The 22,694-nt window shown below is 32.6% G+C and overlaps 3 protein-coding genes across 12 annotated transcripts; 1 reads left to right on the forward strand and 2 right to left on the reverse strand.

Annotated features, from left to right (window-relative positions):
• The first annotated feature begins 496 nt into the window (after positions 1-496).
• LOC119631822 (biogenesis of lysosome-related organelles complex 1 subunit 6) lies at positions 497-3,292 on the forward strand. Its single transcript, XM_038024343.1, has 4 exons — positions 497-1,046; positions 1,115-1,199; positions 1,907-1,993; positions 3,182-3,292. Exons 1-4 carry the CDS (start codon positions 838-840, stop codon positions 3,275-3,277), a joined length of 477 nt encoding a protein of 158 aa, XP_037880271.1. The 5' UTR covers positions 497-837; the 3' UTR covers positions 3,278-3,292.
• A 1,015-nt stretch (positions 3,293-4,307) lies between these two features.
• LOC119631563 (major facilitator superfamily domain-containing protein 6-A) lies at positions 4,308-15,479 on the reverse strand. 8 transcript variants are annotated; one of them, XR_005246679.1, is made up of 7 exons: positions 14,936-15,479; positions 13,051-13,189; positions 10,014-10,842; positions 9,497-9,952; positions 9,226-9,412; positions 7,877-8,061; positions 4,403-4,462 (listed from the first exon to the last, which is right to left on the reverse strand). XR_005246679.1 is itself a non-coding variant. In XM_038023893.1 (6 exons), the coding sequence occupies exons 1-6, from the start codon at positions 14,997-14,999 to the stop codon at positions 4,392-4,394; spliced, it is 1,746 nt and encodes a 581-aa protein (XP_037879821.1). In that variant the 5' UTR covers positions 15,000-15,479; the 3' UTR covers positions 4,308-4,391. The 8 variants fall into 8 exon arrangements, 7 of the variants coding, with proteins under 7 accessions (XP_037879821.1, XP_037879823.1, XP_037879822.1 ...); XM_038023893.1 differs by lacking the exon at positions 7,877-8,061 and having other exon boundaries at positions 4,308-4,462; XM_038023895.1 differs by lacking the exon at positions 4,403-4,462 and having other exon boundaries at positions 7,592-8,061.
• Positions 15,480-15,882: 403 nt separating this feature from the next.
• Positions 15,883-18,205, reverse strand: LOC119631703 (general transcription factor IIE subunit 1). Of its 3 annotated transcripts, XM_038024142.1 has the most exons (5): positions 17,932-18,205; positions 17,696-17,856; positions 16,701-17,410; positions 16,193-16,638; positions 15,883-16,106 (listed from the first exon to the last, which is right to left on the reverse strand). In XM_038024142.1, the coding sequence occupies exons 3-5, from the start codon at positions 17,369-17,371 to the stop codon at positions 15,916-15,918; spliced, it is 1,308 nt and encodes a 435-aa protein (XP_037880070.1). In that variant the 5' UTR covers positions 17,372-17,410; positions 17,696-17,856; positions 17,932-18,205; the 3' UTR covers positions 15,883-15,915. The 3 variants fall into 3 exon arrangements, with proteins under 3 accessions (XP_037880070.1, XP_037880069.1, XP_037880068.1); XM_038024141.1 differs by having other exon boundaries at positions 17,696-18,205; XM_038024140.1 differs by lacking the exons at positions 17,696-17,856; positions 17,932-18,205 and adding an exon at positions 17,540-17,623.
• Positions 18,206-22,694: the final 4,489 nt, after the last annotated feature.

Here is a 22,694-nt window from a genome sequence, read left to right on the forward strand (position 1 = left end):
TAGATTGCTCCCAGATAACAAAAATTAAAAAAGAAATGTTTCTAGAGTTCACTTCAGAATTTATTTCGTATTTACACATTTTAATTTTTTATGTGTATTATAAAAAAATAAATTATACCTTGAAAAACCAAACTAACTTCCGTAAAAAATACACTACATCTTTACTCTTCGAGGAATTCCACTCATACACACATGTAATCGACAAACTAGTCAAATTATGAAAAGTTTCGGACAAAGCGATAATGCAAGTGAATGAGAAACATCCAAAAAGAAATTCATTAAAAAAATTCATAGAGTATTGAAAATCGTATGGAAACGAAACAATTCATGTAAGAAAAGGATTATTGTTTTTTACACTCGTGTTAAATCAAATTTCATGTAAAAAGAGACTACGGTGTATACATTTTTCGATACACATTTGTGAAAAGTTTCAGACGAAGCGATAATGCATATTTGTGAGGGAAGTAAGAAACACCAAAAAAAAAAAAAACAAATTCATAGAATATTGAAAATCGTATGAAAACAAAACAATTCATGCAAGAAAAGGATTATTTTTTTTTTCTTTTATACTCGTGTAAAAGGAGAATTTGGTGTACATATATTTTTCTGCACACATTTACAAACATCGTCAACGGCGACAGCAAACAGCTGTTGCTTGATTTGTTTATTTACAAAACATTTCTATTTACAAATTTTAATTATTGACGATCTTTCCTTGCTGCACACCCACTACTTATATTCAAATATAAAAAGAAAAAAACCAAAATTCTTTGTTCCACAATATCAGTAAAGTCGACCAGTTTTATAAATTATTTATTTCGAAATTAACTCAGTATTATGGAACAAGATGATAATATTCTAGCAAAAAAATCTGTGCAAAGCTTATCAAACGAGCCCGAGAGCAGTAATGCGAACAATGCGAACAATGCAAAAGGCGAATTTGCAACAGCAAGTAGTTCGTCAGCATCCTTGCTACTTTCTCAAGGCATGTTGCAGATGTATGAACCGCCTTTAGCGAAGGCCAAGGGGCAACTTAAAGAACTCATGTAAGTAGCCTTGAATTTACCTCGGTCCTATTGGTTTTGAGGCTTACCTACAGTTATTGTATTTGCAGTGGTAAACAAAACAAGATATATATTGATTTATCAGCTGAAAAATTCAAACTAGATAATGCCGAAGTAATCAAATTGCAAGAGATGGTAAGCTTACGAATCTTTACGAAATAAATTTATTAATCTCTTTTTCATCACCATACAAAAGAGCAATCATAACGTAATATCATCGTATCGATTTATATGCGGACAGGACTTAATAATTGTTTTTAAAATTTTCTATGATTACAGCCCCAAAAAAATCGCTTGAAAACATTTAATGTTCATATATCTAACTGACATCAACAGGTAGTTTTGAGGGAAAAGACAATACTCACCAGACTTACTTTTCGAACCCGATGACACATTCAAGACTTTGCGCGTAAACTCTGTTGCAATAGTAAGGACGAGGTATAAAGAAAAGCAAACGAAGTGTATGTCGGGTCACAATTTAAATGTAACGGTCGTAATAAAAACTATGGACTCGCTTCGGGACAATCTTAAAAGGATCGGATTTTTGTCTCCGACCTTTTTTATATATTGTTTGAATCGTTTAGGCCGTAATAACGTAATCAGCAAATAGAAATTCTGCGAATTTATTCTTGGACGAAATCCTCAAAGTAGTCTGAAAGTGGATAACGTTGTAGTTGTATGAGTGGAAAAACTTACTACTCATTATATTAGATTATATGGCACAACGCGGACCGATAATGCATCTTGGAATTATCCAAGATTCATCTTGCCAATCATCTTAATAAATTTCGATTTTTCTTTTTCATAATATGGTTTAATTTCCAATTTGATGCGTCGGATAGATGGACAATGTAAAAATCTATCGTGAGAAATTATTAAAAATCAAAAAACAAATGCAGAACATATACCAACGTACCAAAGTGTTAAAGGTATGCACATTCAAAAAACATCTAACAGATCTATGCTCGCTTTAAATCATCGGGTATGCACCTATTTTGTTTCTCTTTGAAAATGTCTTCTTAACAAGTAAAGGTTATATTGATGTGAGAGTAAGCAACAATTTGGATAAGAATTTTTATATGATTTTTGCTAAATATTCCTAACAAAGTTAAGACGAAGAATATCTGCTAAAAATATTTTGTATATATTAATTTTGAAACTAAGTATATTCAGAACGATATATAGATATATATATATATTGTGTGTTCTTTTTCTTTTCAATGTTTAATTGCAGATACATGAAAATATTTACTTAATAATATTTACTTAATTTTTGCAATTAACTAATCGAAAGTATCGTTGCGTCCGTGATACCGACATTGACAACCTGAACAAAGGAGTCCACGAAATCCGAAAGGGTCAAAGTGTATTGTCATTCCTAAAAAGAAGGAACCACGTAGCCCATTGTCTAATCTAAAAGATTGTAAATCGACTCACATCATAAGTTCTCTGTAGGCTGTTGGGGGATAATTTATTTGGCAGCCAAGGGCAGAACATTGCACGCATAAGTGCTGCAGTAACTTGCCAGTAAAGTGTCACTGAAGCATTGTACATTTTGCGATTAAGATTCAGTTTTCATTTCAATGTTCTCCCATTGCCCAAAGTGTGTACTTCTGTTAAGGAGATATTGCCTTAGAGCTACATAGGCTAACTTGGCTGTGAAACTGTGTATGTATTCGTTCATTGGTGGTATCATGTCCTGCTGCTATTAACAAACTGTGAAATCTGCCCATATGGACGATTAAAAACCAGAAAAAAAAAAAAACGATTGAACATACGATAGTGGGACGCGGGACTCCATGCCAATAGCGTGTGTCCTTCGATCAAAGCATGTTGATGTACAAAATTTCTCCATCTGTAGATTGAGCGCAAGAAAACAAGTCAGATGGACAGAGGGACAGACAAGCTTAGATCGTTTCAAAAGTGCTTTCGCTGTTGCATAGATACATATTAACTTAATATATTCTTGTACCAGAACGAGAACTGAAAGGCCTTAAGTTTTTTTTCGACAACCTCAGTAGAGGACGTATCGTTCCAAAATAAGGTGCTATGAATACCCATGATTCGTTTCAAGGCGAGCATAGGTAGTTTTATTAGTTTTCTTTATTTTATTGCAGAAAAGAGCCATAAACATTCAAACGGGCAAACAAAAAGAATTGCAACGTAAATTACAAAGGCAGCAACACGAAGAATCATTAATTGCTAAAAAATAACATAAAACGAAAAAGCATACTTTCTCAGTAATTACTAAAAGAAAAAGTACTTTTTTTGTGTTCTATTTTTTTTTTTTTTCAATGTTTAATCATTATATACATTATTTTGTATTACTAGAAAATAAATAATAAATGTATAGTAAAAGTATTCGGTATAAGTTTTTTGGTTTCCATTAAAAGCAACAAAAATGAATAAATTCGATTTAGGCCGAATAGCTTGATATCCACACTTAATAAATAGTTTGTGAAGACAAAGTATGTAACTGCGCAACATCTTTCACTTTGCGATATGCAATCATAATATATGATTAAATTCAAAAGCCTGAAAGGACTTTGCAGCCAATGAATTAAGTTATGCATATCAACATTTCAATATATATATATTTTTTTTCTTCCGAGTAAACTTTTGAAAAATGCCCAAATTTATATATGTCTCTTAGATCTGAATATATATAGATATATATATATTTATTTATTATGAGCACACATTAGGATTATGTATGTGTATGCATGGCTGTAAAGAGATGATTGAAGAAACCCTCAAGAGCGTTGTTCTTGATAGATAGCAAATATCCAATAAAAAAAGCATTTTAAACTTTTCTTAATCACTGCTTATCGTTCAATATTCTCTCATTAAAATTTTGATGAAAACTTTAATAATACAGAGCCGGTTTTCCATATCCAATAAATGCTGTTGAACATATAACAAAGGTAAAGAAAATCTTGAAGACGAATTTTTTTCTTCGCTTGGCGAGATAAAAATAAACTCAAACGTTATATAAACGGCATGCATTAAAGCAAAAGATGTTTTTTTTTTTTTTTTTGTATGTAATAAGACAAATATACACATGCACATATATAAGGTTAAGGAGTTACTTTAAAAGTGTGGACATTTTATTTCTATTTAATTACGTTTTACACATTCTTTAACATGCTTACAAAACAAAGTCACATTTTTCAAAATTAAAAAGTTTCATTAAAAAACTATCTTACATAATAGTGAATAAACAAACAAAAAAAAAAAAAAAAAAAAAAGAAACAGAAAAGCCAAAGATATAATGAAATAACTACATCACATATTACATATATTATATGTAAACAAAAAGGTTCGTCTCTACGTTCTAATAAAGTCCTGCTCGTTAAGCATATGCATGGCATCTGTAGGCGCTAAATATTTAACAATGCCTAGAATTAGTTGAAAAAAAAAAAAAAGAAACAGTTAGTAACACACACTGGCGTAAATATCAATGCGCGCATATAATGATTTTGACATAATATAATATTAATATATTAATTTGTAATATGTTCCTAATTAAAGTCGTTCGATGATCACTTTCTTATTGGAATTATCAAAGAGAGAAAAATTAAATTTATTCATATATGTCCTTTATTCAATTTAACAAATCATCAATCATTGAAAAATAAAATTTAACAAAAAATTCGATAAGATCGATATCTTACATTTTATGTGAAATAACTGGCAATATGGGCATAACACGATATCGATATCGCTTAACACTGTTAATTCGTAACGTGTTATACGAAACTATTTTACTTTTTTGTTTTAAACTAAAACATTCTATAAAACGACATAACTTAAACTTAGATATAATATAAATCAAAACAAATAAGAATGCTATAGTCGGACAAAGCCGGCCACTATTAATTACCCTAAACCATGTCGTTTAATAGTACATTAAAAATTACACGTTATTTTCTTGTAAATGTATAAATTTCATGAAAGCTGTCATAACGAAGGGTACTCAAGCGTCAAGATGGTCTCTATCCCATAGCAAATTTAATTTACTTGTACTTGGTTTTATTACTTTGCACTTGCTTGCAATAAAAGTGCTTGCTTGCATGATGCAGTCGAGAAAATAGGTCTACGGATAGTGATCCAAATTTTATATTTGGATTTTATGGGATTTGGATTTTACTTATAGATAGGTGATCCAAATTTTCATCACAAAATATTAATAATTCGACTGTTTTGACATATAAAGGCTTTTTCTCATTATGGCTTGAAATCGAAAGAAGTAAACCTACATGGTACAAATCCGGTGAGGTTAATTTTTATATCAAATTTTCATCAAGAAGTATTGAAAGTTAGTCATATTTTAACATATAATGATTTAATTCCAGTAGGAACGCTTATATGGCAAGGGGCTTAAGAAATTGACCCATCCGATCTAAATTTACCACACGAATTTAGAATGCCGACATGCGATTATTAAGCGATTTTTGTCGCGAAATTCGAAAAATTACAAATAACTTTTCTTATAACGATTATGGAGAGTGGTCGAAAAAATGATCCAAACCGAACCATTTTCGATAGCGTTTGCCAAAATTTTTTAAAAATCGCGATCTATAGGTTGAATACAAATAAGCATGGGCAGACATGCCTAGATCGGTGTGATAAAAGGTGCAACTGTCTTAACTCCTTCTGGGTGTCGCGTACGTCCGCACCAAACTAATATGCCCTGTATCATAACTAGTGTAGGGTATAAAAATGTGTACCATGCGTGTAGTCGCGTTTTATCCAAACCATGTTATAAGATAAATACCTTAAAATAATATGAATCAAGGCAATGTGTAACGTGTTACATCGAAACCATGTCAACCGGGTTATAAAATTTTGTAGGGAACATTTTTTTTGTTATGAAATTTTTTTTTCCAAAGATACATCATATACAAGTTATATATATATATATATATATATATATATATATATACATATAAAAAGAACATGAAATTTAGCATTATGATGAAATAAAAAAAAATTGAAAAATATGTTTAAACAAGTAAGAAAGTTATATTCGGCAGGTGCCGAATCCCGCATACCAGCCACTATATTTTTCGCATTCTATTCTCCAATTTCTTTTACTTGGTACCCATATCGCTGGTATTATTAGGAAAAAATTAAGCGCGGTGCCTACCGTTTTCATTTTAGAATAAACCGATTTTTAGTCAGTTAATATATCTTCGTTTAAGGCGTGTAGGAGTAATACAAAATACTTTTAAATATTCTGTTGTTTTTGCCTTATGATAAATAAACATAAAAATTCAAAAAAGTAAAAAAAAAAAAAACACAAGTTAATCACTTGTAATTTTGTGTGGGCATGGCCGATTTCCTCCATTTTCACATGTAAGAAGTAAATTGCTTCGTAAAATAACTAACTTTCTTCATTTCCGAGTAACAAGCAAAAATAAAAAAATTAGAAAAAAAGGAGTTGCGTTTAGTTTACGCTCAATATCAACCTTCGCGGAAAAGTTTCCAATGTTTTTCCCAAATTTGAAGTCGATATCTTAATTTTTGCGATCTCGAGAGTACCAACAACACACCCCACACAGACGGAGAGACATGGTTAAATCAACTCAGAATTTAACGCTGATCAAGAATATATATGCTGTGTTAAGCGAGCAACGCCTGTACCATTTAACCCGCAGTAGGCAGTCGCGAATAATATATATATATATATTTATGGGATGAGTATTGATGCTTCATTTAACGATGAGTGTAATTTTTTGTTTAGAAATGTTGGAAGAGTAGTAGGAAACATAATTATCACAAGCAAATCAAATTCAATTCGGTCGGGACCGAATCTTTTGTACTCATCAGCGTTACTTTAAAAAAGACAAAGGAAGTAAAAGTACATAATTTTCAAACTCTCTAGTATAGGCATGTGAGCGTGATAAGCGTGTCCTTTGAAATGTTTAAATCAATTCCAAATTTTTTGACAAATTTGTGGCCGATATCTTCACTTTCGCTAACGGAAGAATATTTACAAAAGACACTACACAGTTGTGCAGACGCATAGATGGACAGACGAAAGAGACGGGCCTATTTAGATGCATTCCAAATTTAAAACTGGCCAAGAATTTATATACTTTATGGAGGTTTTGAAACTAGTTTCTGCGCTTTATAAAGTTATTGAAAAAGCAATTAAACTGTGGGACACTATAATATGGGTAGGGTATTTGTACAGTTGCGACAGCATCACGCATAGAATATACCGTCGAATTTTTATAAATTTATCTGCTATGCTTTATGAGTAATTTTCTATTCCTTTTGAAAGACAGAGGTGTTACAAGTTTACGTGGTGCTGCGGGCGTGCTCTTCGACCGATTCGACCCATTTTCAATAGCAACCCGCTTGCAAGAACTTCCAATGCTCCTGCCCAATTTGAAGTCGATATTCATTTTCATTTTTGTGATCTGGCGAAATTTTACAACAGACATTCGGACAGACGGACATGCTTAAATTAAATTCAGAATTTGCTCCTGATCAAGAATGTATATACTTTGTGGAATATCTGATGCTTCCTTGTGGGCGTTGCAAACGTTTTGACAAAATGAATATACAATCCTATATATCATCCTTCGATGATGGGAATAACAAGCGCCGGCCGTTTAACTGATGGACTTGTCAGTAAAAGTATTGAGACTATTTTTATAGAAAATATTCTTCTCCTTTGACAAATATTTGCACCTTATTTTCGATGAAATATCGTAATTAGATCGCTAACGAATCGAATCGAATGAAGTAGATCTTTTATTTTTCTCTAATCGGATCGCACCCATTTGATCTATCAAATTTACCTAAATATATGCTTTTTTCCTTTTTTTGTCCAATTCTTTGTCACTTGTAAGATTCTGCTTAATTCGTCCGTTTGAACATATGGAACAGAGAGTAGGCAATTAAATTCTGAGATGTGTGGAGAGAAGGCCTTTGCGGCACTTTTTCCCTTTCTAAAACGAAGGTAACACAATCCAGAGTTTCCTTTCTGGTAAATAAATACGGACAGAATTATTAACACATTTTAGATTAACGGTTATTGTATTTTCCTATAATGAGGATGCAATTAACAACATGTTAACGTAATGTGTATGGGATGGGTGGGGAGAGGAAATTTGATATCATATCAGGTGTTTGCAGAAATTTTGATCACTTTTTCACTTGAAAAAGGCATTTATTATGGAGCATTATATACTAATCTACTAGTGTACATCATTTTCTACAACATTTTCTACAATATTTTTGGCAACATGGCCATGAACTTCTATTGGTTTGGCAGGCGATCCACCCGCCGATGCATTTTCACACTTATTCAATTTTGCGGACCCGCGCGCCAGCCAAGCCTTGCTGGACGGATTTGAGCAAGTGGTAATCAGGAGCCGCCATGTCTGGCAAGTACGCTAGATGTGGCAAAACTTCCCATTCGATCTGCAACGGTGTACACCGGAGGACAACTCTTCCAACATGTGGTCAAAAAATGGCATTGACAATGATCAACCGCGATATGATGGACGGGAACGTCACCATAAGCTTCTGAACGTCTTTGGTGGGCTTCGACAACAGTTTTCTTCAAATAAACAATGAAACTAATGACTTTGGAAAAAAAAGGATTTTGAGCGTTCCAAGTTTAGCATCAGCGTACGCTAAATAAATCAATAATATTAAATGGAAGACTGTTATTTTATGTAGAGGAAGGTCAACATCATTGAATTCAACCGTTATGTGTGCAAGCATTTCTAATTTCTTTATCATTTTCGCTGATCGAAATTTTTGCAAACACCTAATAAGTTCGGGTGAAATTGTTAATGTGACACGGGTTTAAAATTTTGTATTTATTTATTAAAAAATTTTCTTAAATACAGTAAATAAAGTAAAATTTTGAAGTAATTACGTTCTGAAGTCAAAAATAAAAAAAATTAAAACAAAAAAAACAAAAAAAATGCATTACTTTTAAATTTAAATATTTGCACAATTTGAAAATTTTAGCACTTATTGGGAAGACTTGTAAATATTTTATTTGAATTATTATCGTCATTTTGAATCTTATCGACTGTATCAGTGGGGGCAATATCTTTAGTTAGTCGTGTAGCACTATTGGGATTGTTAATGTGATTTATGCTGTCTTTAGAGTTCTGCTCAGAGGATTGCTTACCATCGGTATCAGCTGACTGATGCCGCTGTAAATACTTCTGTATACAGAAATGGACAATGAAAGCTATAAAAAAGGACACACCGAAAATTTCAAAAGTATGTCCACCACCCACTGAGTCGAATAATAGGCCACCGACAAAACTGCCAGTAGATACGCCAATACCTTCAAATATAGCTCCAACTAATCCCTATTAAAAAAAAAAAAAAAAAAAAAAAAGAAATGAAAAAATTGAATGAAAATAATTTCAAAATCATTTTTCAATTTAACTTACTTGCATAGTAGTTTCGGTGCCCGGCGGGGCCACTATACTGGCATAGGAGGCCATTGTAGCGTAAAAGAGACCAAAAGTTACACCATTTAAAAGTTCGATGGGCAAAACATACCACGGATCCTGTAACATTGAATACAGAATAAAACGTACACCAAAACCGAACAAAACCAAACTCATGGCATTAATGTGGCCGATTTTTTTCAATATCCATCCAGAAGAAAAGAAAAACGGCAATTCACCGCAAAAACACTGTATCGCCATAACGAAGCCCTGTAGCGTTTTCATTGAATCTTGACAACTACTCAAATTTTCCAAATGCCAGAATAGAAAATTCCAAATAAGCGCCGTTCCCAGGCCGATAAATACGCACCAAATAAAAAATATCACACAACGCATCGATAAAAACATTTGACCTACATCTTTTAATATATTCGGTGATAAATGGGTTTGTGTATGCTAAAGGTTAAAATATAAAGTTTTAGTTTAATACGATTTTTTTTTTTTTTTTTTGACTCACCTTTAATTTTATCGAGGCCAATACATCTAAAGCCATTATAATGGCAGTCATCCAAAACACTGCGGTATAATCTTTTTCTGTATCAGTTGACATACTATCAACCAGGATACCGGCCAAAATTGAGAATATACCCCAACCAACTGAACCATATAAACGTTGCTTACCATACAAATGTCCCCGTTCACCCAATATGGCAAAGCAAATGGCATCGCCGATACTAACTACGGCGGCCATACCGATCCAGCTTATAGTTAACATACCGAAAAACCACCAAAATTGATATAAACTGACAGCATCGCTGTTGCTTATTACTGGACTTTCGGCCAATTGACTATGCAAATATTCATTGTTACAATTAAGCTCACACGTTGTATTGAAGTATGTACTATTGTCGAGGCAATCCGTTGACTCCAAGGCTTCTAGATCATCAGCCGGCTGTATTACTGTGAAAATCATACAAGTCTTCCCGTCCGTTAATTGGTCCATTCCTATATCATTCATGTTTATATCCCTGATGAGATCCACATACTCGGAGCTGCGATTGCAATTTTCTGGTTTGATTTGAAAGCATTCTTTACACATATCGTTCCATATAAAGGGTTCAATTTGGCAATGTAATTTACAAGTAAGGGTCTGATTCTGAAAGTGGTTCTTTAAATTGGTACTAATGCAATTATCCGAGGAACAATAGCGCACTGTCGTAGTGCTTTCATGGTGCAATTCGACAACAGGTAACGGTTTTTGTACACCTGGCGTAAACGTGATAAGAAAAAACGCCAGCCCAGTAAGAATTTCGCAGGAGATGAAAAGCATACGATGGCGTTGATATCTAGAAATCGAAAATGCAATAAAGCAATCAATATAGGAATCGTTTAGAATCTAATTATCATTTATATAACCTGTTTAGTTAAGTCACCATCATCTTTGGCTATCCTAAAATTAATTGGTCTCTATCATTTTCAGTTTAAATTAGTCAGTTGTTCAAAAATATTGATTTTTAATAAGAATGTCATACATCAACCGATAGATTTTGAAAGTGTGTCTTAGCTAACTCTCAATTCAATGTCTTTGTGTAAATGAAGAAACAAATTATTTTACTCATTTTATTATCCCCATCAACGAAGAACGTGAGTACGCAGAGCTTATGTACCCGCCTCTTAAGATTTTTACGAAATAATTTTCTTTCTACGGTTCATCTCACTAGACCGGGGTTTTACTTACAATCAATTCCTTTAAGGATAGGATTATTCACAGTTTACTTAAGTTTCACAATATTCTTAACTGAAACATTCTTTTCCGACTAACGCAGTCTGCTCAAATATTCTGCTTATGTAAGCAAGTTATCATAAGTGATGTGTTTTCCGCTAATCTTTTCCGTCGGCCGGCAGTTGCATGACACGCCACGAATATCCCAAAGTTTTCCATCTCTCGGAAATTTTTCTTCTGGGAAAATCAATCCGTAACAATATCTATAAAAGGTGTACGCCATAGACCTCTCTCTCTCTCTCTCTCTCTCTCTATGTCCATTACTTCAACTTTGGCGAATATATTTTGAAATCAAGTTAAAATCCCGAATCCTGATGGAATCATTCCCTATAAGACCAGATATGACCAGCTTTTATCAGACGAAACAAATATTCTTACATTTGAAAATATAACAGAAGCAAGACGTTCACGATCGAAATTTCCCAATTTTTATACCTACAGTCGAATTGTGCCGTCTGTCCGCATGTCTGTTGTAAACATTCGTTTGGCCGCAAAAGTGAACATGAATGACGGCTTCAAATTGAGCAGGAGCATTGGAAGTTCTTGCAAGCAGGTTGCTATTGAAAATGGGTCAAATCGGTCGAAGAGCACGCCCGCAGCATTACGTAAACTGAGAACACTTCTGTCTTTCAAAACGAATGGAAAATTACTCATAAAGTATAGCAGATAAACTTATAAAAATTCGATGATATATTCTATGGGCGATGCTGCCGCAACTGTACAAATATGGAAAAAGTTGACCACGCCTACCCAATATTATAGTGTCTCACAGTTTAATTGTTTTTTCAATAGTTTTATAAAGCGCAGAAGCTAGTTTCAAAACCTCCATAAAGTATATAAATTCTTGGCCAGTTTTAAATTTGGAATGCACCTAAATAGGCCCGTCTCTTTCGTCTGTCCATCTATGCATCTGTACAACTGTGTAATGTCTGTTGTAAATATTCTTCCGTTAGCGAAAATGAAGATATCGCCCACAAATTTGCAAAAAAGTTTGGAATTGATTCAAACATTTCAAAGGACCCGCCTACAACACTCCCACAAGCCTCTACGACAAAAAATGTTATTTTGAAAATAGAATAAATCAACTGCGCCCACTTCATATTATACAGCACGAGAACTTTTTTCTTTCAAATTCTTTTGTCTTTTTTTGGGATAAACCGTGAAGGGGATAAAAGATTTGGTCCCGGTTGAATTTGATTTTCGTATTTGTTTTTTATTTTTAGCGTATTTCATTATAGGGTTTCCGGTATAAATGGGGCATTACTCCTTGATTCATATAGCATTTTTTATTTCTACTCCAAGTGATTGTTTTATCAAATTTCAATATTATGGTAATCTTTATATTAAAGTGAGTATATTTTTTACATAGAGTGGAAACAAATCGATTATACAATTTCTAAGAATATACGAAAAAGAAATGAACACGCTATCTTTTACCCTATTTTAAACCGTTTTCAATTGTACTTTCAAAGTAGGAACCAATTGCAAAAAAGAATTCACTTTTAGATAGAAACCAATTAGATCTGATTAGATCTGATATTTTGTTAATAGATCTTTTGGATAAAGTCGTCTTGTAAAAGTAAAGATTTCATATCTAATATATAAAAATAAGCTTTTCTGACACCCACTAAGAAAAATATCGAGTCTCAAGGTATACTACATTTGTTTTGTGATTGAGAGGGAGGGAGATTCCGTAATATAACAATCTGAGCCCATTTAGCCGTTTATGATTGTCGGTCGGTCTTTTATTGAAAGTGTTTATTGCACTTACCGATCTGACAGGAAACCGACCAACGGTTTAGTTAACATACCGATTACAGCCAATATTGTATACATTGTACCCACTACTATACTAGAGTAACCCAACTGCTTCGCTAAAGTAGGCATAAAAGGTACAACAGGAGCGGTTCCTAAAAATAAAAACGTCGCCAATAAAACGTGATATAATTTCAAATAAATTCAAGCAGCAAAGCTCTCGTTATATTTAAAAGCGAAATGTATTTAAGTAAATTACCAGAAACTTACATTCTTGCACACGTAAAGTACAATTGTTTCCCGTGATAAATCATTATTAAGAGGATAGTATTTGAAATTTTTTGCTTTTTTTTTTTTTGTTTTTTTTTGCTTTTCCTGACTTAAACTTGCATACCGCTGTATACACACATTTAAATATATTTGTAGATTACAATTCACCTACTTAACTATCATAGCTTAGTTTATCGCAGTCTAAACATGTTAAAAAAATCTTTATCTTTATATTTCTCTTTATAATTAACTCAACTATCTGTAACTATGCATAGTTTTATGCTTTTTAAGATTCCAATAAAATTCATTAAGGAAAAAACTGCCCATCATCTCATATTGTCTTCAATTTAAGTAGCATAAAATGTAAATTAAAAAGAAACCAAAAAAAAAAAAAAAAAAACAACGAATATTAAAAGGCAGAAGAAGAACAAAATATAGAAAAAGAAAATAACAAAAAAATTGTTAATTCAGCATAATTTCAATTAAACACTTTTCAAATTTTATTTACACAACAAAAATTTCTACTATAAATGCCAGTTTAACTCTCTCCCCCTCTCTCTCTCTCTCTCTCTCTCTTTCCCTTAAAATTTATTTAATATAGCGCGAATTGCATATTTAAAAGTGATTACACTTTTAGTTGATAAAATTGGAAAAACGAGGAACGAGTACGATGGCAATTTCGTGAATCGCGTCTTAATTTAATTATGGTCAAGTTGAATTTTCAATCCTCGCCTAAAGCGAACGCTATCAGTGGAATTTCTTTAGCGAGCTTGGCTCTTGACAAAAATGTTTTATTAAAATAATATGGAGTTTTCAGAGGTCCAAGGCATTTAAGGATGTCCACGCAGCAATCGAATTCTTGCCTCGCTAGTTTCAAACATTAGCGTTACCGCTTGTGCCTTAAGCATATCATGTCTCTGCAGGGACTCCGATTACGAAGGGTGTTGACTTTCTTTTCTCTTTTATGTTAATTGTGTCTGCTTCTTTTTTGCTAAAATAAAATTGAATTGACGAAAAAAAAATTGAAGAAAAGCTTAGTACTGTAAATAAAACAGTTCCCTTCAATTTGACTTTTAAGAAGGAGAAGGAATAAACGGACGTAGCCAAACCAGTATATTTTGAAGACTTCATTCAGATGTATTCGAACAATTTGTTACTACAGACTTAAAGCGCAGTACTCAGTATACCATCTGCAATTATTATTATATTTAATATACAATCAGTTCAACATTTATACACCGAATTTTGTGCTTCGTAGGATACACTTTCGACCAAAATATTATTGATTTTGGCATTTTAACATTTACTTAAATCGTGTACAATTTATGTGAAAGCATTGAGATTCTTAATTGCGAAGCAAGAATATTTCAAAGCCTTTGAGAGTTCGATGCATTTTAACACATTAGTGAGAAAAGAAAAAATAAATAAAAGCGAACTTTTTTTCAAAGCGAATTAACTATTAAGAGGCGGCCTATGCAACCATCGAAGTATTATTAAATCGCACTTTTATTTATCACCCGGTAATAAAACGTCATAATTAGTCATTAATTTTTCAATACTTTTAAGATTAAAATTGCTAGCAAGCGTTTCGCCACTAAAAAACAATAACATAAAAAGTCGACTTTACTCACCTGCATTGAAAAGAAAATAATGAGCCTTTATGGGCAGCAAATCCTTATTAATATTGGGCCTCATTTTGTTGCTAGTATGTTGATTTTATGATATTGAATATAAACTGCACTTTGGTATTACGCGTAGGTAGCGCGCTTCATGCGGTCTAATCTTAATAGCGTAAGTAATGTTTAACAAATATAAGTTAAAAAAAAAAAATGCCGTATTGAACACAAACGCGTATATATATATATATATATACATATATGTATATACGTGTATAGTAATCCCTTTAATTAAACCAGTAAAGGCACACATTTAATAAAATCCTAAGATTTTCCCCTTTTGTTTTATGCAATAAACTAATAAGAATTTTTATATATAATTTTTTTCCTTTTTCACTGCGGTTACCAACCGAGATAACTCGTTTTTATAAACCACATAACCGCAGCGTTCTGTAAACTTTGCATATAGGTATTTAATTTTCAAATTAACATTTTGTCAAGACATTTCCCATCGCTCTATCCAGTTTTTATGAATTCTAATTCTCAAATAGAAAACAAACTGAGCATTTTAATTGTCATTTTCTGAGAATTGAGAACTTCACCAAACTTTAGTCGAAGGGCTGCCATATCGTGTTAACGTTGATGAAACATGTTTAGTCAACAAAATGAAAAGAGTATATATATGTTGGATACTTGTTTAGAAGAAAGACAGTAGCGCCTGAATATTAAAATTTCATTGATGTGAATTTTATATATGTTATTACGAATTTCACAATCAATATTATGTTTTATTAACTTGAAAACGTTCTTACAAAGAAAAATCGAATCAAAAAAAAGAAAAACAAAATTGTTATTCATCTTTTTTTTAAGTGTTCTTAATATCTAGGTTTTATGTTTTGTTTTTTTTTTTTTTTATGCACATGTATTTTAACTAATGTATGGACAAATAATTAAAATAATTAAAAGGATGGCTGATGACGATCTTAATTCGTTTCTCAATCGTATATATGACTGTAATGCTGTTGATATACATGTATGTAATTTTCTTTTTCCTGTTGTGTCATTTGAGCAATGAGTTCATCGTTGACCTGATCTAATGGATAAGGATGACCGGCTATTAATACAGTAGGAACATCGTCATCTTCCTCAGATTCAGAATTAATGAAATTATTAAAATCGGCTTTGGCTAACATAATACAAAAAAAAAAAAATGAATAAATAAAAAACGAATAATTTAAAAGTACGCCTGTAATCTGTAGTAAAATAACCTACATATTTTAGCATTTTCTATATCGTTTTCATCATCGCTGGAATCAGTAGAATTGGCATTGGATGAGAAAGATTTCAAACTTCGTACATGATTATCTTTATGTTCTGCTTGTTTCTCATGCTGCAAAAGTACAGCCATAATATCTTCTTGTTCCCTTCTACGATTGTTGGGTTGCGTGGACGTTGTAGTACTCGAAGCACACGATAATGTGGAATTTTGAGCTGCTTCATTGAGTATAGCATCGGCATTATCAATGATATCCTCCGTAGTCAAAGTGCTTTCTGTCATCCAAATTGGTCTAGATTTGCGTTCATCTATTGCATCATTTACATCATCGCCTCCTATATTAATATCTACACGAGTTTCCTCAACAGCAAAACCCTGATTGCGTGTTGCCTCTCCGGACCATTGCTGTCCATCCAAACGGTGGTTAGGCGGTTTGCATACCCTATAATTTTTACTTTAATATTATAGTATTTTATATTTCATAAGAGCAAAAGCAATATATACCCTCTAATAGTATCTATGTCAACTGGCTCAGGCTCCAAAATTTCGGGTGCTAGCTTAATACCTTCTACCTCTCTGAGTAAATCATAAAGAGGCTGTAACTGTTCATTGAAACGTGCCAGCATAAGGCGTGAATCTTTCTTTGGCATAGCTGAACTATCTTCTTCTACAGAACTACCGCAATAAGTGCAGCGAAATTCGTGAGTATCGAAGTCAAATAATTGATCTGCTTCTAAATCGGTAAAAGTTTTATTACAATTCGTGCATTTAAAGCTGGCTCTACTTGTTGCATCTCGTTCTTCGGTCTCCATACGTTTACGCATCAAATCCAATTTGTATTTGACAACATTTACGAATGTTTTATAGTTTATGAAGTAGTAATTAACTTTTTGGGCTTTGCCATCTGGACCTGTCTCCATTTTCAAACGTATTTGTATAAATTTATCACTACGCAAAGTGGAAATTCGAGCTCGCATTTGTTTCTTCTCAAATCGCAATAATTCAGCAATATCATCTTCTTTCATACATGGATTACGTACGAGCATATCAATTATTAAAGCGTCTTCTATACTATAAAAACCACGCACTACAAGTCGAGCCAATTGTTTTAAGCTGCTAGGCACTTCGGTGACATATTTAACTTCTCCACTACTCGTAGATGGAGCAGATGACATGATTTGTTTAAACAAAAAGAAAAACTTATATAAAAATAGCTGAAAAAATATTAAAAAAAAAATAATAATAATAATAATTCGTTAATTTTATAAAAAGAGGTATTTATAAAAAGAAAAGAGCATTTAAATTTAACCGTGGACACTACGCCACTGATTATATTCACTTACAAACATTTATTTGAGCAACATTTGTTTTGAGTGGTAAATTTCTAAAGCAATTTTCACTATATGGCAGCACTTTATATACATGTGTTGAGAAAATAGCAATGGTTGTCATTTTACGAACTGACATTTCGTTAGTCGTTTTAGAAATTTCTTTCTTACCTCGCTCGAGTTGTGTGTGTTGTTCTTGCTGGCCGTTGTCGTCGTACGTTGTATGGAATCGAAAGGCTTTTTTCAGTGAATTTTTTTAATACACTTTTCTGAGTGTTTTCTCATAAAACCTTGATATGTCCCGACATAGTGCCAGTTTTGTGTAATAATTTCTGCAAATTTTGTAGAAATTTATTAGTTGTTATTAATATAAAAAAATGTTTTTTCAGCACGGGACGCAGAATTACACGCACCGACCGCAAAAAATATGCGCCCGTCATACAGTATAGGGTGTGTCATGTTGAACAGTTTCTGCAATTTTGTTATGGTTTGATGTTCAGCATGTCATTTTGCGGCATGTTCAGTGCTAATCAAGTAGAAAGTCAGAGTTGTTATTCAAATTGTTTACGAATGCCACAGGCTGAGTAGGAACTTCACATTACAGAACGTTTGCTAACGTTTTAATTGAATATAAATCATGATCGTAGCTTAAATAACGAAAGAATCATTTCAATAGTAGAAATATGCCGTAAATAACATGGTTACGTAAGTATTTAGCTCCAACTAAGCCTTGCAATATCAGAATTTTGAGATATCACTAGGAAATTTATATATAAAAAAGAAGAAAATTCATGGTATCTAGGAAAGTAGCATTAGTTAGCTTTTTTTTAATTGGTAATCAGTGTAGTTCCTAATAAAAGTAAAACGGTATTATTGGCTCCATTATTTGCCGTAAGGAGTGAAAATTATATACATATGGACTAAAATGCTAACGATTGCACCTTTTTCACAAATAAAACCCACATTTCTAATTGAGGTGATGATTTACAAAAAGAAAGTGCTGCCAGCAAGATCTAGACCAAGATATAGATACTATACTAATGCATTTAGCACGTTTGAGGAAGTGAGTACAGTATTCATTTTCATTGTGATACAAAATGATATCAATGCTTTCTTTACTGAATGCTAATATTATATAATCTAGGGGTTTTTTAATTATTGTACTTGCCGAACTATTGATTAACTGATTCTTTAGGTTTTTCGCTCTCTACAAATTTACTTAAAGCGCCTTTAAATTCGTCAATTTCTGTACACTAGAAAGAGAGTAGATTCTCTTATTGTCGCTTTTTTTCATGTTTTTTTTTTTGCTTATATGAATGCTATAGCATTCACGTCATCCCAGGTGAAAATTGTTTATCGATATTGTCGCGAATGCTATAGCATTCGTTGTATATATCGATTAAAATATCATCTTACAATTGATTTTAAAATAAATTGACTTTCAGTTTTTGCACCTCGGTCGAATGTTTATTGGAAATTTTTCATTCAAATGAGGATGATTTCGTTTTATCCATATTTGAAAATGACGTCGTTTTTAGTTTCCATATTGCATATATAGCTAATTAATTCACGTTTCTGTCTTTTTCGCATTTTCGTATGAAGGAATTGAATGTTAAATGTGGGTGCATTCATGGTCTCATATTTGAACAATTGGTTCATAATAGATCAAATATTATATTCCCGATAGAGAGTGCATATTTTCGCATACATTTAGTAAAGCTATCTAAATAAAAATCTTTCAAACATTCGCCTCTCACACTTAAGCTTAAGGATTTGCAAGCTTATTTTGTATATGAAGCACAGGGTGTGTAGTCGACTTGTTATACGTTTGCAACGCATACATGTAACATGTAAGGTTGTAAAATTCCGTCTTGTAATGCACAGCTTTACTAACTCATCCACAAAAGAGTATGTTTTATTAAAAAATATAATAATTAGCCATAATAACAGCAAGAAAGAAAATAATTGAAAAAAACCACACATAGAAGAAATAGTAAAACGTCGTTATAGGAAAATGATTTTCTACGTTAATAAGTAAGCTCATAAATGAATACAAAATATAAGCAAAACGTTTGCCGTGGAAATGCAATATCAGCAATAATTTACGTGTATACTGCGTATGCCCACTGCTTGTTTATTTCTCTCTTTCCTATAAGCTTTTGGCCTGAATTTACATTATGAGCTTTCAAGTTCAATTTCATGTTTTCAGCGGAAAACACGCAAGATGCATCTTTTGGCTAGATAAGAAAAAGAAAAAAACTTTAAAATAAACAGCATCAAAATCATGTTTTTCATAAAAACAAAATTTTACTCTTCCATTTTCAGTGAAAAATCTATATTGCCTCATCCATATATATTTACATTAAAAGTTGTTTTATAGATTCACAATATATTTATACTTATTTTCGACACGTTTTTAAATGTTGTGTACGCTTCTTATATTTTCCATTGTAGAATGCATACAAAATATTTGTAACATCTACACCTGTCATTCACACCATGTAATTTATCAAAATCATCAGTATGGACATTACATTAGAAACCGTCTTTTTTTTTTGATTTTTACCTCCACCATATGCAATCGATTAGATTTGTTGGATGTATGAAGTACATTGACTCCTTATGCTTGATCAGCATAGATATTTTCTCTTTGTATACATGTTGTTATCCTAATTGATTCTTCAACCCTATATCCAAAATTTAATCTCGAAATTATTTCTAATGAGGATAAATTTTAATCATTTTATTCTCACGAGTAAGTAACTGTTGCTTGTATAGAGGTGAATGCTGCTCTTCGGGAATCTACAACTAACACACGACTATTAATTCGGTGCTACAAAGTCCTACAAAGTGTTATATGTTATATTAAACAGCAGCTTAAATCTAACGACATGCATCAGGTATCCAGAGTTTATTTAAATCCACAACAACTCGGCCTATCTGTCGTTTAAGATTTACTCAAACTTGAGATAGGATAGAAAGCGTTGTATATATATTCTTAGTCCATAGTCACTTAACCTGGAAAGTTTGAAAATGAGTATATTACGCGAAAAATTACAAAAAAATAAAACAAAATCGATAGTAGCAAATAATCCAAGACTTGCTTAAAAATTTCTCGAATGTATGTTAATTAAAATATTATATTTTCCACAACATTTTACCATACTTTTGGCGACATGGCGTTATCGTGTGAAAAGATCTCAATAATGGTTTTCCTCCGATCCCATCATGGATCAATTTTCGCGCTTTTACCGCGCCAGCCAAGCCATGGTGTATCGGTATGAATCAGGTGGTAATCAGGAAGCTCTATGTCTGGTGAGCACGCTTCCCATCCGGACTCTAACAACAAGTAGACGAAATGGCATTTTCAGCCAATTCGTGCGGTAGTTATTTTAGTCGCTATCGCTGGTGTTTTGTGTAACAATTTTTTGTTCCATTTTTTTCATTTGACGTCGGTGGAAATTTGCAGCAACAGTTTCGTTCGCTTTAGTAGAGAGCAAAACTTTATTGCCACGAATATTGCGCCTCGGTGTCGATGTGAATGGTTCTCCCAGACGTATGGCTGACTTTTTGTGCTTGGGATTGTCGTAGTAGATCCCCTTTTATTGCTAGTCACAATGCGCCACTGAGAACTTTTCTTTTTCTTGTCTCATTCGAAATGTCATTTAAAAGGTAGTCGTTTTCCCTCCTTTTGATTCGTTCACTATCAAACTGTTCGATAGTTTTTTGAGAGCTTGAGCTGGGCTTTCGCCCAATAAGTCTTTCAATTCATTGTTTTCGATCTTTTTGGTTCTCTAGGCCGTTCAAAATCACCACTTTTAAACCGTTGAATACTGAACCGACAATTGGGACAGGATAGAGTAGCATCACAATAAGATTCTGAATCGGTTTGATAGACTTCGTCGTCAGATGTCTTCAAATTAAACAGCAAAAGTAATGAAGGTCGAAAATGCAATTTCGAACGCTATATGATTCATGTCGGCCTGCATTGAATAAATCAATCAATAATTTTAAACGGAAAGTTGTTATTTTATGTAGAAAAAGGTGAAAATCAACGAATTTCACCGTTACGTAGAAACTGTTTTTTACTTTGTCATTTTTACCACTACAGTTCGTTGTTCGCAAAAATGAACGAAAGGCCCAATAAGAAGAGAGAACGTCGTTCAATTAGTTCTTAGGATGACATAATGTAAGGTTAACACTAAAGCTACCGACATTCCATGTATACCTATTTCTACCGTGAGCGGTCAAATGACCGCGTCAAAAAAACATATATAAAGTAGATAGTAAACAAAATATTTTTCTGATGCTACATTAAAAACTCGTTCCCCGCTTTTCGATGTTGTATGTTTTATTTACTTTTATGCATTTTCATCACATTTTTTACAAATTACAGCATTTTGTATTGCACATTTTCCACATACGTATTTTTTACATTTTATACAAATTTTATTTGTTTTATTGATTTTACAATATCTTATTTGACAAGATCTTCGTTCAGAAGAAACAGTATTTGTATTTATTAATGTTTTTGATGAGCATTCTTGGCTTATCTGTTTCTCTTTCTGATATTCGGTGCCAAATCCAAGCATTTATCCCAGATAAATTTAAGATATTGAAAAATACCTGTAAAGGCCATCTTTGACATTTAGATTTTACACTATATTTTCTGGCCATTCGATCGGTTACATTGGTTTTATTTCTCCGGATAGTTCCAACAATCGTTGTTCGTTTTGCTAGAAGTTTACTTGCTAGTGACGCGCTTGTAAAAAAATTGTCAACTGTTATATTTATCCCATGGCCCGTATATGGTTCTGCTAATTTCAAAGTTACAAATTCTCCAAGTGGGATTGATGATTCTCTCTCTTCATCTTTTCCCAAATATGGTAAGCCGTTTACTATATATTTATTAGTTACATCGGAAGCTAACCAGAATTTTATACCAAATTTGTCCGGTTTATTGGGCATATATTGAGTAAATCTACAACGTGCTTTTGTAGGAAACAATTGTTCATCTATAGTAAGATATGCTCCTGGTTTATAACAGTTCTGGCTGTTTTCGATAAATTTATACCAAACTTGAAAAATCAATGCGAACTTATCGTTTTGTAAGCGTTGGCTTCGTTGATTTTTGTTGTCAAATCGAATAAATCTCATGATTTCTGCGAAG

This window comes from Glossina fuscipes, unplaced genomic scaffold (assembly GCF_014805625.2).
Source record: "Glossina fuscipes isolate IAEA_lab_2018 unplaced genomic scaffold, Yale_Gfus_2 1, whole genome shotgun sequence".
Lineage (NCBI taxonomy): Eukaryota > Metazoa > Arthropoda > Insecta > Diptera > Glossinidae > Glossina > Glossina fuscipes.

Coding starts and splice junctions, on each gene's coding strand:
- LOC119631703 (XM_038024140.1), bottom strand. Junction 16,639..16,700: donor GACATAGATACTATTAGAGG/GTATATATTGCT, acceptor TAAAAATTATAG/GGTATGCAAACCGCCTAACC. Junction 16,107..16,192: donor TATAGAAAATGCTAAAATAT/GTAGGTTATTTT, acceptor GTATTATGTTAG/CCAAAGCCGATTTTAATAAT.
- LOC119631563 (XM_038023891.1), bottom strand. CDS start 14,999: ATGAGGCCCAATATTAATAAGGATTTGCTGCCCATAAAGGCTCATTAT. Junction 13,190..14,935: donor TTATTTTCTTTTCAATGCAG/GTGAGTAAAGTC, acceptor TTTTATTTTTAG/GAACCGCTCCTGTTGTACCT. Junction 9,413..9,496: donor GCACCGAAACTACTATGCAA/GTAAGTTAAATT, acceptor TTTTTTTAATAG/GGATTAGTTGGAGCTATATT.
- LOC119631822 (XM_038024343.1), top strand. CDS start 838: ATGGAACAAGATGATAATATTCTAGCAAAAAAATCTGTGCAAAGCTTA. Junction 1,200..1,906: donor TAATCAAATTGCAAGAGATG/GTAAGCTTACGA, acceptor TGCGTCGGATAG/ATGGACAATGTAAAAATCTA. Junction 1,994..3,181: donor AACGTACCAAAGTGTTAAAG/GTATGCACATTC, acceptor ATTTTATTGCAG/AAAAGAGCCATAAACATTCA.